The sequence below is a fragment of the Leptonotus elevatus genome, chromosome 21 (assembly GCF_054856555.1).
Source record: "Leptonotus elevatus isolate MCC_2025b chromosome 21, RoL_Lele_1.0, whole genome shotgun sequence".
Classification (NCBI taxonomy): domain Eukaryota; kingdom Metazoa; phylum Chordata; class Actinopteri; order Syngnathiformes; family Syngnathidae; genus Leptonotus; species Leptonotus elevatus.
This window is the reverse complement of record NC_141259.1, coordinates 5,792,212-5,811,229: the sequence shown is the minus strand read 5'-3', so window position 1 is coordinate 5,811,229 and position 19,018 is coordinate 5,792,212. Positions and strand designations below refer to the sequence as shown.

The 19,018-nt window shown below is 40.2% G+C and overlaps 1 protein-coding gene across 1 annotated transcript in view; it reads right to left on the bottom strand.

Annotated features, from left to right (window-relative positions):
• Positions 1-19,018, bottom strand: part of stau2 (staufen double-stranded RNA binding protein 2) — a 95,245-nt gene that overhangs the window by 45,414 nt on the left and 30,813 nt on the right. The window contains exons 8-11 of the mRNA XM_086065698.1: positions 14,161-14,373; positions 12,129-12,266; positions 9,860-9,988; positions 9,068-9,125 (exon numbers count right to left, since the gene is read on the bottom strand). Of these exons, the coding sequence (XP_085921824.1) occupies positions 9,068-9,125; positions 9,860-9,988; positions 12,129-12,266; positions 14,161-14,373 (538 nt within the window). The remainder of the gene's footprint in view (positions 1-9,067; positions 9,126-9,859; positions 9,989-12,128; positions 12,267-14,160; positions 14,374-19,018) is intronic.

Genomic DNA, 19,018 nt, shown 5'->3' with positions numbered 1-19,018 from the left:
GCCAGCCGATTTAAGCATGTTGACTGATTTTCAAGGTCCACAGAAAATGTTCTGTTTGGACTATGGAAACACACGTACTACCAAATGAAAGATTGGACTTTCATCTTTCATCAGAAAAAAAGAGTTTTTTTCTACCTTATTCCGTTCTTTAGTAATCAACAATAGAAAATGGTTAGTTTGACCCAATTTCGCCCGTGTTGGACCAAAATACGGAGAAATCAAGCTTTTAGTGAAACGATATTATTTCATGCATTCTAGTGAATTTGACACTTCTTTTTGTCCATGAATGATGCCACAAACACCTAAATAGTGCTTTACTTCTATAAAACACTACCACCAAGAATGAAAAAGTGTTTTTTGATAGCAAAATACGTTTATTTACATTCAACAGTGTAACAATTTGACAACAATTTGGCAAACTATTTACAAATGTGTGCAACTGTGGTGCTATTTACAAATATGTGGATGTTTCAACGACAGTTTTTCTTTTTGTAACACTCTCCTGCGTGCAAGGAGACGCAACAGCATTTGCACAAGATTGCCTCTTCGCGTGCGCCACTTTCTTGCCGGCCGTTTTTTTCCGGGGAATAGCAAGTATATACTGCAGTGTGTGTCAAGTCTAATATCAGGATCATGCTACGGTTACGTTACGGTGGTGTTACGTCTCGCTTCCCCGTGTCCTTCAGTTGCTATACCGGGTGGTAGGAGATCCATTTTATCCACTCCATTCATGGTGGCATCGTAGTCCAGAAACAGTGTCTTCTCCGTGATCAGACTGTACCCGCTCCTCCGATGAATATGCATTGGACTCGGGGTACTCTTCATTGTCCGATCGAATGTCCGCTTGTGCAGCTCCGCGTTTTCCGGCCTTAGCAGCGCTAGCCGCGCTAGCCGCGCTTTGCCGATGAGGCTTACTACTTGTTCATAACAGTCACGCCAAAGCTTCCAACTTTGGCGTAGAGCTCGTTGTCATCTTCATCATCATCATCAATCTGCATTGGTCGATGCCAACTCTCCATCGCCCGATCGAATGTCCGATTGTGTAGAAGTACCCGGCCGGCTATTGTGCGCGTTTTCCGGCCTTAGCAGCGCTAGCCGCGCTAGCCGCGCTTAGCCGTGAGGCTTACTACGTGTTCATAACGCCAAAGCTTCCAACTTTGGCGTAGAGCTCGTTGTCCTCATCATCGTTGACATCAATGCGCTTTTTAGTATTGATTGATGCTTTCCGTCTTTGAAAAAAATGCTCAAGCTGAGCTGCTTGTAACCGGTTGCTTGGTCAAGCCATTGTGGCTTGGATCAGCCATTGTCTCCTCAACACTCTAGCTCCGCCTTACGTCTTCTACTGACGCCCACGGTGGGCGGCCCATCCAACCTTGTGCAAAGAGAGTCATCGCTGCCCTCTAGGGGCCAAAACGAGTCTTTGACTAATCAGATCAGCCTGATTCTTTCAGCACAGCTGCCCAAGGCTTTCCTGCACCCGTTTTTGAAAAAAAAAAAAAAAAACATAGGGGACGTCTTTTAACGTCCTCGGCGCCCTTCCCTAGGTTTATGCTAAACGTTTTATAACGTTTATGGCAGTCAAAGAGTTAATGGAAGTTTTATGGTAATTTCTGCTTCTCCTCTGCTTTTTTTTTCTTGTTGACATTTTACAGTTACTTTTTGGACATTTTTAGGTATTTAACTCATTTGTAAATCCATTCTATTTTAAATGTTTTAAGTGTCCCAAAGATGTAATTATATGTTTTTTAATGTTTTTATTTATTTATGCTAGAGCATACAGGCTTTGATGCAGCCTCTGAACTGCAGAGAACGGGTGAAGCAATGGTAGTTATTACAAAAACAACCAGCAGATGGCAGCAGAGTATAAGAAATCAACCAGGGCCATGTTGCAACAAGCACTTTTTGCCAGTGTTTTAAACAGGTTTGTGAATAATGATGAAACTTAGCTATATTCTAATACTAATTGCTGCAAAACAAAAACAGATATACAGACATACTTTTTTCCTGATGAAAGAAGATACTCTAGTCTACTTTTGGTAGGTTCCAAGTTTTTAAAGCAATAGAACACAATATTCTGTGGGTCTTGCATAATCAGTCAAAATCCAGTAAAACAACCAGGAGCAAAGGGGGTTGCTTCAGTGAAAATGGCTGGGAGTCAATGAGTGAAACAACAACTTAAAAATGTTGACTATATTTTTTAGAATATTTAATTATTATTTTTGTTAAATCATTAATTCATTTGAATAATAGTTTATCTAAAAATAAAAATAAATGTGTAATTTTTTTAAATTAATTTGTATTTTTGGAGAGACTCACAGGAAGCCACAGGAAAGGGATTAAAGAGCCACATGCGGCTCCAGAGTCGCAGGTTGCAAACCCCTGCTCTATACAGTTTTCTTTTTTTTCAAAATTCAAGTGGAGGGAAAATTGAAGGACCACCCAGAATTTGATCAGGAAGTGAAATTTCATATATTAACTACAACTTCATTCGCACATATGTGTGTGTCATTGTGTTTCTGTGTAGCTTGGCTCCCAAAGTGTCATTCCATCACTTTGTGTGGTTTGGCAGTCCCGAGCTCGACCAAACGCATCCGCTGGGATAGAAGTGCAGCTTCTTTCTCACTCGGAAACGCAAACACAGACACATCAACCAACATCAACACAACAGCTAGTATTTCATCAGTGAGAAACCGCGCAGTCGGCTGCCTAGAATCGTGTATGGCTTTGAACGCAACAGGGGATGAACCAGGACGTGATTTGCTTCTTGAGCCTTTACTGGGATTTGAGGAGCACTTTGGAAACGGAACATTGATTTGGGAATTTGGACAACAATATGATGAACACATGATGAATGATTTGCAAATATATAATCCCTTTATTAGGAATCCATGCAGTCAACCACAAGGGATACAAAACTATGTCTGTAAAAGCGCTACTATGCACCAAATTATGACGCAGGTTCTGTTTCGCTTCCTGCGAGTACTTTTCGGTGGCCCAAAGAAATGGCCCGTGTGATTTGCATTTAACAGGCCAAGGCATCTGTTTCGTCTGACCTGCTTCTCTTCAACAGACGAACAAGACAGGACTATGAGCCTCTTCTGACCCGGATCGCTTCGATAGATCTCATGTGTTTATCTTGGCGTCCGTGGTACTCTGACATCATCGTCCTGAAATGGCTGCGACAGGTGGACTGAGGAAAACGGCAAGTCATTTTGCGGCTCAAAACTGAAAGAATGAGGTGCGAAAGACCGACAGGAGACGACGTGAATTGGGGTAAAGATGATAAAAGTGAGCCAGTTTTTAGATGGGTGTGGAGGAGTGGATGTGAAAACCATGCGGAGCCTCCTAAATCCAGCCAAGGTCACCAGAGACAGGAAGACCAGCTGTGTTCGTGTGTGTGAGTCTTTGCGCTTGTTTGTGTGTGTACGGACCAACAGCTGGGAAGAAAGTGTTGGAGCGAGCGCATGACTGACAGCATACTTCCTGTTTGAGTTACTATGGCCATCGCACATACACAGACCAGAGAGTTGCGCACTTGCACTTCAGTCGAGGCTTTCTGGGAATCCATTGCACAATGTTAACAACTGAAGTGGGCACTGAAGGCTGCGATGAAACTCAGGCGCTATTACTCATACGAGAACAATCTCCACCACGTCAGTAATGACACAACCTCCACTGCTTTACTCGTCCTTCCAGTCAAGGAGGGCAATTTGAAGCAAACTTGCCTGCGAATTCTGCATGCACCGTCGTAAAAAAATGAAAGATGCTGGCCAACATGACATCAGCAGTGGACAAAGAGAATTAAGTGTGGGCTCAGAGGGGGCAGAGGATGTAAGCCATGTGAGTTTGCCACAGGTTTGCCAGTAGGAGACTGTGTGGGGACCCTGGGGGGATGTGCTTGCCTTGTCGGGCCGAGGTCCCCTCTTTGGTGGAGGTTCTCATGCATGCCAGATACACACCAGCAGGGGTTGGCGTTTGTGGATCTCACTGTGCTTCATTTATCCTTCCTTCCTTTAGTCCTTCCTCTGGTCTCTTGATGTCTCCCTAATACTGTTGGAATTCAGATGTGTCTGGGGTTGGTGAATGATTCTGGATTTGTAACTCAGTGAATGGAACGTGATGCCTGGTTGTTGTTGGATTTCACTTTGCTACATCATTCCTTCCTTTGATCCTTCCTAAACAACTTCACAACTCTGGTGGAACTCTGAAGTATCCGGTTTCGGTGAAAGGTTTCAGATTTTAGGTTTCAGGTGAATTAACGTAGCACTAAAGAACTTTTCAATCTTAATAAAATATTTTCATAACTCTTCTGATGAAACATCAACTTAAGACTAGTTGAATGGTACCTTGGACATGGTCTGAGGGGGTCTGTATCATTTTTACTAGAGCTAAGCAACTTTGAGGAGGATGGTAGAAAAACTGCCACACAAAAAACTACAAATGTGACTGCTTTATGGCATGCGTCACTTCACCCTTTGCCCATTCATTACAGCCGGAAGTCAATTTGAGTGGAAAAAAAACCCCAACGCAATGTGCTTGTCCTCATGGGAAATGGGGTCTTCCTTCCTTCAGGCATAACATTACCGCTCTTGTCCATACGGCACCGCCATAATCAATTTACTGAAAGTTCCTTAGTGTTGCTTTAAAGAGCGCATGCACGCACAAAAATAAAAAGAGAGCGATGATGATGACATGACATGACTCGGTAAGGCTGCCGAATGAATAATACCGAGCTCTCAAAAAAAAAAGAAAAAAAGAAGACTGTGTGCATGAAGTAGAGGTAAACGAGATGATGGGCAGAAGATGCAATAAAACAGAGACGTAAGACGGGAATGAAAGGAGAGCGCTGCAAGTTTCCAGGCAAATTTCTCGGGGTCCCGCCCATGTTCGGCGTTCGGCGGGCCAGGGGAGCGCTGGAGGGAAGCCAGAGCCAAGCATGAGACTGATCGAAAACAGATAGGGCCATAGCCCACTGCTATAAATCACAGCGGCCGAGCGAGACCTTCGCATAGTTCACACATGCACACAATGCGCCGACACACGGACGCACACACATATGCACAGCAGGAAATGAAATGTGGCAACTCCAGTGAAAAGCCTGGCCGCAGGACCCATGGGAATAGACGAGAGAAAAATCACTCCTCTTACGACTTTCTTTTAACGCTTCCTTCCAGTCTTTAAGCCACTGTTGGTTGTTAAGTGCAGCATCCCAACAGCTCACGCCGGCACACAAACACAATGAGGTGCGTGTTATGTTTTGGTCAAACAAAAGCAATAGCCTACTTCGGATTTACAGTATTTCCTCCAATAGTTTCCGGGGGCTTTTGTTGACTTTTATTTGAAGTAAGGCAAGTATTTTCAAGGAGACTTGTGCGTGGATGGCGCTTGCGATGTGGCTGTCTTTCATTATGGGCCATGTTAGAATGAGAATGATGTGGGTAGCTAAATGCTAATTAGAAACGTCTATCTATGTGTCTTTTTAAATCAGGTTCAAACGATTATGCTGTGCAGTTGTAAATCTATACTGATGTGGATTTTGCTCAAGTTATTATCTTATTTAATTATGTTAGGGATGGGTGAGTATTGATACAATAATAATCAGAGGTGGCAAATCCAGGTTCAGAAAGTAAAAACCCTGCCACGGTTTGGCTTTAGCCCCTGGTGCTAGCTAGCTAGCTCCCTAGCTAGCTACCGCGACAACTGAAACAATTAGCGATGAGGTCTAAAGCCAAACTGTGGCAGGGTTTTTACTTTCTGGACCTGAATTTTCCACCTCTGATAATAATTAAAATTACAATAAACTATGTTGCAAAATGTAGTGGGAGCTCTGCGCTCATTTCCCTTGAGCCGGTCCAATCCAAAAATAATGGGAAAAAATGACACCTTAAGTATGTTATTTACAGTTAGCCCAGTCTCCTCTTTTGTTTTGGTCATCAATATCGCAGACATCAAAAATAGAAGCAAGGAATTCAGTCCTTTTGATTTGAAGGAAATGCATTGCCAAACTTCCAAATCAAGTCCATGTGTCAAAAACATAATTTAAAAGCTACAATATTGAATTCCTTGTTGTAAAACATTCACTAGAAAGAGAAGGGCCATGAAAACAGTTTGTTGCTTCCATTCTGCCCTGGCAATCATGACAACAGGCAACCACAACAAACACACATTTTTTTTAGTGAGTGGTAAATGTTTGTGCAACAAATATTGAAAACCTATCGTGTGTGCTGTGTGTGGTTAGGGAGACCATAACAAGCTAATTAGCAGAGAGCTAAGCCTGATATTGAGTAAGGGGCAAACTATGAATGGGAATGGCTGCAGACATCATCACCAAAGGAGGGGAATTTCCCAGGAGGCTCTACTCCGGAGTTATGTGACAGGCAATGCCTAGCGCAAAGACTACAATACAAACCACAACCACAAGATACAGTTTATGCAAAAGAACAAACAGCTCTCTCCATGAATGCAATTTTCATTATTTATCGTTTGACAAATTGGGCCAAATCCCAAACATGAATGTCATTAATGCGGCTCTGCTTTAATCTTAATATTGTGTGCACAGAGCAAACAACAATATTCAGCGGTGAGTCGGTTTTGTACAGCTCATCATAAAGTTCAAACATCCCATTCATTTCAGTTTGTTGTGTGTCTGTGTCAGGGCATGGCAGTACTGCCAAAGGCCTCAATTGGATATGAGTGATGACAGCACATTCCAATTCAAAATACTCATCTGTTTGTTGTCTCTGCCACATCACATGGGCTTTTTTTTTTTAAGTTACTATTACTGTTTTAAGTTACTTGTGTCTTGTCTGGGTGGTGTTTTTACAATTTGTTCACATACACTGCATGGATTCAAGTGTAAAAGTAGGCAACAAAAAATGTGAACAGAAAGTGAAGTCTTAAAATAGAATGTTTGACTTAATGACAAGGAATGTGTTTACATTTTTATTTTCATTCCAGACAATGGCCAAGTTAACATACACAGCTGACACAGAGCAGCTGCTTTCTACAGAACTGCATCGTCATGCTTTACTATGAGTTCTCCCACCCACTGTCAAGGTATGCTGAGTCACCACATTCCCATGCAAAACAGGGAAAGAAGATCCAGGCATATATTTTTTTTTTATACAATTTTGGCTACAGATAATGTAATGTTTCAAATATGAACCTCTGCTGAAATCTTCATTCAGTTTTAATATTTGTAAATTTTTGACAAAGCAAATTTGCTGCACTCAAAAACAATTGGGTCAAAAATAACCCAAAATGTGTCAAAAGGGACCGACAACTTTTTGAGATATTTGTTTAAGAACTGTGTCAAATAAATAATGCAAGAAACAACCCCCAAAATTGGGTTGTTTTGTGGGTTATTAATTTAATTTGACTCCTTTATTTGGGTTAAAAAGCTCCAAAAGTTGGGTCGATTAGTTTTTGACCCAATTCAAAAGGGTTATTCACTAACCCAAAAAGTTGGGTCAAATGAATAACTCACAAAGCAACCCAATTTTGGTGGTTGCTTTGCAGGTTATTAATTTATTTTGACCCAACCTTTTGGATTAAATAACTCAAAAATTTGGGTTGGTTACTTTTTAATTATTCAATTAATTAAAAACATTGGATCAAATGAATAACCCACAAAACAACCCCAAAACTGGATTGCTTTGTTGGTAATTTCTTGGTAGTAATTTGGTTTGGTTCATTTTTCACCCAATTCAATTGGGTTATTCAATTATCTCAAAAGTTGGTCCACAACTCCACCCAAAAAAAAAATTTGGGCTGCTTTGTAGGTTATTAATTTAGTTTGACCCAACTTTATGAGTTAAATAAGTAAAACAGTTTTTGGCCCAATTCATCTGGGACACTTCAATCAATCAGATCAGTCAATGAATAACCCACAAAATAACCCACAAATATTTTGGGGTGGGGTGGGGGTGTGGGGGGGTATTATTAATTTAATTTGACCCGGCTTTTTGGGTTAAATAACTCGAAAAATTGAGTCGGTCGATTTTTGACCCAATTGACCCAAAAAGTTTAGTCAAACGAATAACCCAATTGAGTTGCTTTGTGGTTAATTATTTTAATTTGACCCAACTTTTTGGGTTAAACAACTCAAAAGGTTTGTTGGTTATTTTTTGACCCAATTCAATTACAGTAATTTCTGGACTACAAGGCGCACCAGACTATAAGCCGCGCTAGCTAAATTTGGGGAATAATACACATAAAAGCCACACCCGACTGTAAGCCGCAGGTGTTTTTAATGTTACCGCACCAAGTTCCCGCTACTTTATTTTCCATAATGAGGGTGCAAATTGTCTCTCGTTCTCTCTCTCCTACTGTATTTGGGCACACTTGGTTTGTTTTGCTCTGCCTGACGCTCTTGCGATTCCTTTATAGTGCGCCCGCTTGTGAGCTGATGGATAAGCCACACCTTTGTATTAACCACAGGGTTGAATGCAAGTGAAAAAAGTAGCGGCTTGTAGTCCAGAAATTACTGTAGGTTATTCAATGAACCCAAAAAGTTGGGTCAAATAAATAACCCACAAAACTACCCCAAAATTGGGTTGCTTTGTGGGTTATTCATTTGACCCAAAAACTAGGTCCATTTTTGACCCGACTGTTTTCCGAGTGTGACTTTGTCGCTTTAATCCTGTTTAGTTCACAACTGTTTGCAAGTCGTCCCACCGTCTTTAGTAACTTGTTGATCATATTTTCATATATGGCCTGCATCATTTTCATGGTATGTGGTAGTGTATAGGATTATGTGAATGTGCGCTTGTGCGTTAATCCTGAGTGAAATGTGATGTTTTGGGCACAGGAGCGGGGGGACTCCCCAGAGGGCCTCAGTGTGCGGGCCCTGTAAGCCTGAGTGAATGGGCCTGAATTCGCAGGCTCCCCACGAGGACGCACGGCCGATTAAACTGACAGTCAGATGCCCATTGACCAGTCACAGAGATTAAACGCCGGGCCATCTCGGCAACTAAAACCACCTGGGGACAGAGGCAGCGATGGAGACGCGGGGAAAGGGGAGGAGAAGGAAATGGAAAGGGAGACGGAGAGACGTGCCGATACTCACTGTTACTCGTCACTTCGGTAAAAGACGCCTTTTGTCCATTCCAGCCTTTGTTGTCCATCTGTGGTGATGCAAAGGGAGGCAGAGAAGAGGGAGGGGAGGGGGGTAAGTAAGAGAGATGTATTCTTGAACAGACAGCTTTTTCCACGCATGTCAGACAAGTTCCTTCCTACTGTTTGGACCACAAAGAGACGAGCGCTCACATGCGAGAACGCTTAAGGAGCCTAGTGTCTGTCTAGGCCAGCTATTTAATCAGGGGGGTTGTCAATGTTTAGCACCCTCAAAGGCTCCTATTCAGTGTGCTGCTGCTGTGGTGGTATGCATGTCTGCCTACACAAACACACATAGTCACAAACACACGTGTGTACAACACTGAGCCCAACCATTCTGGATTTGGGTGACAGTTGAGCTGAGAAAAGAGGGAGAAATGGTGAGAGAACCGGAGGCACAACTAATTTGGAGTTAGCGTGCAAATCCAGTGGAAACTTCGCCGTCAAACGGGCCAAAAGTGACACAATTCGGATTTTAAGAAATAAATGTGTGGGACAATCATCCTTAAATAATCCAAATAAACAGAAATCATGTAAGACGTGAATCAGGTGGCTTCATAAATGTGTAAGCTTTTTTTTTTTTGTGATGCTACCACATAGGGTACCAGTGATGCAAAGAGGAAAAATTTGATAACTTTGGGGATCTTGAAAGGTGCTACATAAATCTAAGATGTTACTCAGTAATACTACTGGAATGGAACTCAAATAGGATGATAAAAGTGAGGTTCAAACAAAAAAGGAGTACCTCTGTTGGAGTTTGAGGGACTGTAGAGGCTTTGTATCCCAGCTGTAGCAGCATTGCCTCAGCAGCATTCCGTTTAGCGACCTTTTTGTTGGGCCCTGTTCCCGTGGCAACCTCGGTGTTTACTTTCACCTGCAAGAAGGACATAGGTGACTTAAAATATTCACAATTCATAAAAAATAGGGGTGTCAAAATCAATGCGTTAATTTTGAGTTAATTCAAAGTTCCTTTAACACTACTATTTTTTTTTAACACGCGATTAATCCTGGCCCACTTAGAAAGCCCATATATTTGTGGAGACTGGGGTCAAGTTGTGAAATTCTGCACATTTTTTAAATTGTAAAACACAAGTTACTTCATGCTAAAGATTAGATAGCTCTAAATATGAAAAGAAACATGCACTGAGCTGTCACCATTATCTTACAAATGCAAAAATGCTATCTAGTGGTAGAAAAATGACCAACACAAATCAATATCACACACATTGTTTACAGCAGAGTACATCTTTTTAATTTTAACTCAATATTATAAACTATTATGAAATTAATGTATCAATGACTAAAAGATGCAGCCATATTTCTATTAGTTTTACATTTTCTTCCCACTTTTTTCTGTTAGCAAGAGTATGAAAACTTAGAATTTTTTTTTGATTGTACATTTAAAACGTATATAAAATTTGCGATTAAACTATTGAAGTCATGCGATTAATTAATTATATATATGTATATATATATATATATGTATATATATATATATATATATATGCATATATATATATACATATATATATCTATGCATATATATATATATGTATGTATATATATATATATGTATATATATATATATATATATATATGTATATATATATATATGTATATATATATATATGTATATATATATATATATATATATATATATATATATATATATATATATATATATATATATATATATATATATATAACATTAATTTAAAAAAAATTATCGCCTGACACCCCTAATTTAAAAAAAAATGCTGGCTTCAAGGCATCACTTTAACTGAAGTCAGATAGAAATGCACAGTTCTTGTGACATTCCCTTTGCTTTTTACACTTTCATTCACTTGTAGCCAGAAACTTTTCGGTTTCCTTCTCCAGACCGAGCCAGCCACTTGGCAAAAAAGGAAAAGTGAAGTGTTTGTTTTTCGCTGATCCCGAAACATTAAATATGTCGACACATAATGTAAGCAGATATTTCCAAGAGAATATCAGACGTCGTTATGTTATGTAAACAGACAATTACGCTGTACTAATAACATTAAGGCGGCCGGAGCCTGTGAACAGACAGGCTTCGGTGCACTTCCACAAATGCTCATTAAATGCATGATTTGGGCCACGAGCAAGTCATAATGACGACAAGTCCAGTAAATGACTTGTGGAATAAACACAATTATTCTTAAAATAATAAATACAATGAGTCTATTAAAGGCGTTTGAGACAAGGTGAAACGTTTTTCTGCGAATAGTGGTTGGAACACAACTAAAGAGATGAAGTAAATAGAGACTCATTTCACTCCCTGTGCTTATGACAGAGAACAATGAGGAAATTTAAGAAGAGTGAATGGACGACACAAAAGAAACGCACGTACATTCACAGAACCTGATGTGCGTATCAAAGAGGCATGGAGAATAGGTTTGCGGCTGAATTACTGCCCGATGCTAAGAGAAGCTCTGTTCCACTTATGAAAGAAGGGGATGATGGAAAAAGAATATGTGACTGAAAGACAGAAAAGTGCAAGGCTAACAAAAAGGCTGACAAGAAAACAATGACAAAATTGTTCAGATAAATACACGCTACACTTGATTTGTCCGTTATAAACAACAAAGCTAAGCTAAGCTGTCCAAAGTTTAATACTTGGGGCAACAATGAGGACAAGGTATCTTTTACAGGGGCTTGGCTGATTATTTTCAAACAGGTGGCAAATCCAGGTCTAGAAAGTTAAAACGCCGCCACAGTTTGGCTTTGAGCTAGCTAGCTCCTCAGCTAGCTCCCATGGTGTTCGTTAACCAGCTAGGGAGCTAGCTAGCGAGCTAGCATCAGGGGCTAAAGCCAAACTGTGGCAGGGTTTTTACTGTTCAGTAGGTATGGACATTCATGACATATGCATGCATATCCTTCTCCATCCTCTCATATGCCCATTAAGTTGCAATGTTTGTAGGCTGGGCGTAGCCTTTTACATAATTTGCTATCCAGCGTTATAATATTCTTGAATAGAATGCAAAACCAGTACGTACCTGCATGATAAATTCCCTGCGCCGGGGCATCCCCCTCTCCGAAAGCAGCAAATACTCGGGCTCTTTCTCCTTCTTTGCCTGCTGGATCTGGGCCAGGCGGCTGATAGGGTTCATGCCCTGGCCATAGTCCGGTCCCGTCTAGAGGACGAAGTGGCAGAGAGTGGGAAACATCAACGCAATCAGCAATCAACTGTTGCAAAGACATCTGATAGTAGCGTTCAAACTGTGAGTCAACTCTTATTTATTTGCTGTTTAATATTGATAGATATAAAATGTGAATTATTGCATTTCGCCTTCCACGTTCATAGAAGTGTGCTCAATTAATCCACAGATGCGTCATTTAAAACAGCGTTGAGCAATCCTGATCCTTGAGGGCTGGAGTCCTGTAGGTTTTTAGATGTTGGCCTCCTTTAACACACCTGATTCTAATGATCATCGTTATCAGGCTCCTGCAGAGCTTGCTGATAGAGCTTATTACAAATAATCAGGCGTGTTGGAGAAGGGAAACATCTCAAATCTGCAGGACTCCAGCCCTCGAAGACCAGAATTGGGGAAGCTTGACCTTGAATGAATAAATGCTGTACTCCAGATAGTTCCTATCTTTAATCTCCCATGGGAATAAAACACCTAACTACTACAAACAAACAAAATAATAATAATAAAATACATATATTTTTTTAAATGTATTTATGAGTTTTTGTTGTTTCCTTGTTTCTTGTAGTCACCACCACATGACCCTAAAACCTGACATTGTGAAACCAAAATGTTTTATTATTATTATTATTATTATTATACTATGCCTCAGATTTAATGTGTCACTTTATGATCTTTTTTAAAATGAAAATGAAAATAAAAACCCGATTAGATGAGAATTTCTTCATCTACCCTGATTTCCGATTACATAATTTTCAATCCTGTAACCTGTTCAAATTGATAAAATGTTGGGTGCGCACTAAACTTGAAATAGCCCACATTATGCATTTCATGACACTGGATAATCTCTTCTTCTTTTTATGACAGGCGGCCAATTGAATTAGCTATGTACTATGTCAGGGGTCCGCAACCTGCGGTTCTGGAACCACATGTGGCTCTTTAATCCCTCTCCTGTGGCCTCTGTGGACCTCTAAAAACCTTAGAGGAATGATTCTTTTTTCTACACATTTATTTTTGATTTTTTTTAGATAAAATATTATTTAAATGAATTAATGATTAAATAAATAAAAAGAGTAATTAAACGTTCAAAACATTTCCAAATGTCAGAAAAAGAGATGGATGAGAGTTTTAAAAATTACTTTAAAATAAAGTGCAAAAAGGAAGAAAAAATAAAATAAAATAAAAAAATATGTCAGAACGGAGAGCCGGGGGAACAGAAAAGAAAATGTTCAAAAAGTAACCATAAAATGTCCAAAAACAAAAGAAGAGAGGCATAAAAATAGCCTAAGATGTCTTTGGAATTAACAAAAAAAGAGGAAGTAAAAGGCAGAACAGAACTACAAAAAGGCCATAAACAAAAGAAGAAACCCCAAAACAACCTTAAAATATCAGAAAACTGACAGCAAAAAAAAAATGGCCATAAAAATTTCCAAAAAAGGAAGAGTCAGAAAGTTACCATAATACTGTATGTCCATAAAATTGCCCAAAAAATGTCAGAAATTTGACAGAAATGCAAAAAAAGTTTAAAAATACCCTTAAAAAAAGGAAGACAAAAGGTAGAAGAAAATGAATCACTGAATTGTTTGTTATTTATTTGGCCTAAAATGGCTCTTTTTACTGTAAAGGCTCCTGACCCCTGTACTGTATACTGTATACACCAAGAGCAATTCTAATAAGGTACCAGTAATGTGGACAACTTGGGGGGGGGGGGGGGGGGGTTTAAAAATATTCAATAGTATGACATATTTTTACATGACCTTTTAGGCTTACTCCTAAGAGAGGTTTGCTATTATCAGCAGTTGACAAACAAAAAACGTCCCTAATGTAGGTGTGTTAATGCAATGGATTAATATTAGACCAGCCACTCTAGTTGGAGTACCTTGAGGATGGTCTTGGTGCGTTTCTTGTAGTGTGTTTTGGGTTTCTCCACAACCGGAATGAACGGGAGCTTCTTCAAGTCCTGCAGAACGGACAGAGCGGCACGCTTCTTGGATAGCTTTTTGCTGTTGCCCTCGCCCTCGGCGGAGAATTCCCCAACGGTGACGCGGGTCAGGAAGCTTTTCATGTGCGGGGGTCCACTCTCCTTCAACACCTATTGCATACACACCAGTGTAAAGAGAGTTCCGCAAATGAAAATGTGGATTTCGTTCCAGATTTTCCTGGACAGATACATGAAACAGGACCGAGCCTTGGGTGCAAATGCGTGTTTTGTGTCTTTTTGCTTGTGGTGTGTGTTGGGAAGCGTGTGCAGCGCACTCTGCAAGCAGCTACACCAGGTGGTCTAAAACATCTGCTCTCAATGGTCACAGTGCTACCCGCCCATATGCTCATGTTATTCATATACAAGACACACACACAGGCACTGACGTACAAGAACACATTAAGAGTAACATGCTCCTAGATGACAGTCTCTAGTGATGAGGGCTCAGTTTCCTTCCTCTAGCCTCTGGTCACCTGGGAGACCTAAAACAAACACCGGCTGGCGTTAGGTCATGCTTCTGCAATCACATCTACTTCCTGTGAAGTCCGAGAGCAGCGTTTGTGAGTACAGTGAGCGAGAGAGAGAGAGAGAGAGAGAGTAACAGGTGTGGCTCGCCGAAATATTTAGGGAAAACATGCAAAATCGAAGATTAAGTGCAACAGTATGCAGTTCACCTAATCGATATTCTTTTTTTTGTAAAGCCATGTTCATTAACTGGTGTGTCAACAACTCACACAATTTGTGGTGCTCACAGTGCAAATTGTTGCAATCCAACCAACTGCAAACGGCTAATTTCAACTCAGTGAACTGATTAAAAGCGGTAAGTGGAACCATGAGCATTCCTGAGATACTTGACACAACAACACAGCACAGGCTAATTCTACACAATTACAGGAATTGAGGGATAATGTTCCCATTATTGCCCATTCCAAAATAACTGCATGCTATTTGTTTTAGTTGACAAAATAAAATGGCGCTAATGGTGGCCATCACACCAGTTGGACTTGAAAACGTAAGCAATGGTCAACACTAAAAGTACGGATGCTCGATACCACTTATTTTAAGACCGATACCAGTATGAGTACTCAACTCATGAGCAGTCACCGATACCCATACCAAGCACCGATGCCACTAGTACTTTTGATATGTCCCAAAAAAGAATGGGAGATAATTTTAAAGAAAGACCTATAAACCCCAATAAAGCATTTATTCTTAAATTTTAGGGCTGTGCACGAATTGATGGTGACTCCAATTAAGCAGAGGATTGGTCATTGTAGACAAACATTGATTCATCATTTTCCCATTCGAGACAGAGTGTGTCAATGCATATTGTCAGAGAGGACGGGATCTCCCAGCTTCCGTTATGTGGGGATTGCACATGCACACACGTGTAACCTAGAAGTAGTTTGTGTGTGTGTGTGTGTCTGTAGTTGCAACAGAACAACTGGCTGCTTTAACATCCAGTTATTGGTCTCGAACGAAAGAGACTTTGCAAACATGGACGCTGGCCGCCTCTCACGCCTTCTTAGCTTAGAAGAACTAGCCTAGCATTAGTGCGCATACTAGCTTAGCATTAGCGAGCAAAGCATTAGCGAGGACGAAGCTATTAGCCTAGCAATAGCGATATTAGAATTAGCGAGGAGGAAGCTAATATTATTATTACTATTATTTCTTTAAACTTCCTTATGCTAAATGTTTTTAAAGTTTGCTGTCTAAGGTTTTAACGTTGTCAATCTGTTTTTTTGTGTACATTTTGTAACCTACTTTTGTTTTCTTTTTTTCTCTGAATGTTAACTACTGTTTGTTGATGCTTATAGGTGTTGTTGAGTTGCCTTGTGTATGAAATGTGCTATGCAAATAAACTTGCCTTGCCTAGCGTAGCAGTCGCATTAGCGAGCTTAGCATTAGCTACTAAACTATCATTAGCAAACATAGCACTAGCGAGGACAAAGCTACTATCCTAGCATTAGTGATATTAGAATTAGTGAGGAGGAAGCTACTAGCGTAGCATTAGCGAGCTTAGCATCAGCTACTAACCTAGCATTAGCAAGCATAGCACTAGCGAGGACAAAGCTACTATCCTAGCATTAACGATATTAGAATTAGCGAGGAGGAAGCTACTAGCGTAGCATTAGCGAGCTTAGCATTAGTGAGGATGAAGTAGTACACACGCCGCAGATAATTACGCAGATTTAAAATGGGACAAAACATCCTTGGTTCTCCCATCGGCCAGGCTACATGGCGTGGGATCCTTTTAGTTAAGTTATTTCCGTGAGGTTGGTACATGGCCAGTGTAGGCTTCAACAAATTAATATGTTTGAATGATATAAGTGAATATGACTTAGTAAACTTATGAAGATAAAGCGCTATAAAGCACTCCATTTACATTTAATATTTTGATCAAATTGGATTTTTCACATGTTGGACTACGAAACATTTTTTGGGGGGGGGGGGAAAGTAAAAGAAATAAGAGATTCTATCAACATTATTATTATCTTAAAGCATATGGAAAAAACATTCATCTCTAAGTGGGCGATGACTTGCATTTGATCTTCAATTCTGACTCAATGTGGTTATACTTCCAAAATACCTCTTATATCTATTCTAAACAGTATGACTGCCAAGCACTGGTGTGCATGGCCAACGCTTACTCTGTGGTTTCTGTCAGTTTTTTTTTCTTTTTCAGCATTCTTGTACAATGAATAATACACTTTTTGTAAAGAAGCATGTTTCGCGGAGGCCTTGGAACACAAATGTCAAAGCTGGTAGCTTGTTCGCTCACAGAGGCAATGCTGGTCAATGCTAAGAAATACTGTGGCTGTTTCGAGCACATTACATGCGCTCTCATCAGTCTTGATGTCTCACTTGTGAATTTCTAATCTGCGATAGAATGTATGCAACTAATATTTGCATGGGGAATATTGGCACGCACCGGGCATCGCTTTATTGTGATTTTACCTCACCGCAATTTTTTGCCGATTTACACCGCTCAAATTTCAACTTGCTTAAAAAATTCACGCCTTCCGGGGTATTTATCGTCTGATTCTACATTACTTAAATATCAACTTTTCCCCATTAATTTTCAATGGTTCTGATATTGAACTTTTTCCAAGTCCCACTTTCATACATACAACTGATCATCATTACCAGCAGTCTGATACTGCTCAGTGGCGCATTTGGTAAATTGCCTTGTCCAGTACCCAGCAGGTCGCGGGTTTGAATCCCACCTCCGACTATACATTGCAAATATATCCATAGCAATTATGCCAACTGACTATCATAGTTCCAGTTTTCTATCTAAATGAATGGAGAATACTGCATGCATAGGTGGCGCTATTGAGTGTTTGTTTTTTAAATTATATTTTTCAATTGGATAACATTCGTTCTACTTTTGCATCTAAATGAATGGAGTGTACTGCATGCCTAGGTGGCGCCATTGAGTGATTTTTTTGGGTGAATTTTTCTATTGGATATCATGAGTTCCCCTTTTTCGTCGAAATGAATGGAGGTTTCTTTTAGATAACACTTTTCCATATACATTTCAACTTGCTTCAAAAATTCACCCCTCCCGGGTTCAAGTGTTCTTTTTATTCATTTATCTTTCAACTACAATTAAAACTTTGTAATTTACTTCATAAGCATGCAGCTTAGCATTCAGCTATTAGCATTCAGCTTTCAACATTCCCAGGCAATTTCTACAGAAATTGCACTTAGTCTAGTTACTTCATGCTCATGCCCCGTCTTTTTCCATCACAGACTGCCTTAAACATATGCAGCCTTTCTGCTTTTGTCACAGAACAAGATGGGAAGTTACCCAAGGAAATAAACAATTACAACAGTTTAGATTTGTAATGAGGAAAAAATTCTAACAATGCTCCCATTTGCCAAAATATGATCCAGTGAAAGTTCCCTCGAAACATCATCACCAACCCAAGGTCCTCAGGTACACTAGAAGAGGAATACATCACAGATAGGAAGCTAAGACAAAAGTAAGGGTCCGATGTAATGAAGAAAGGCCCTTTTGTGTGATGACTGGTGGATGGACAAGCCCTTGGGGGGGGAGGAAGTAGCTTCTTGTAATATGGGTGGTTTTTGGCTCACACTCTCTACTCTTGTGTCCCTCCTCGGAAAAGGAGCCTCCAATCCAACAAACAAGCTGTGATTTATAGATTGGTTCCTCTTTGATGCCGACATCTGCTTGATATTGCCTGACAGGAGGACTAAATGAGCCAACTGGCTCGGAGGGTGGCGGCGACCCTCATCGTCGCCGAGGGATGGGAAAGCAGGGGCTGGCTAGCAGTGACTCATGGGTAATTTCATGCCCCAGAGAGGGGAGGAATGAGATGTGAAAACATGGGCACTGCTGTGAGAGGTGTGCACCTGAGTTTGGTGAATGTACAAAAAAGGAATTGTGCCGCCTTGATGTGCTCCGTGAAGTGCACTTCACACGCCCTGTTGAATGCCTTCGTTAGGCAGAGATGGTAAAAAATGAAAACAGTTGTAAAACCTACAATATCCTACAACATGTGTACTTACAGTGGCTGGCAAGGTACTCTAATTGAATACTAGAATATGTTCAATACTAATTTTTTTCAAACCGATACCAGTACCAGACTCAATTTGCGTCGTCAGCAATACCAAATTCCGATACTACTTTTCGGCTGAAAAAGAATGACAATTTTTAAAGAAGGACCTATACATGCCAACGCAGCATTTTGCCTTAAAATGGCATGAAATAAATTTTCTATTTTTGTCA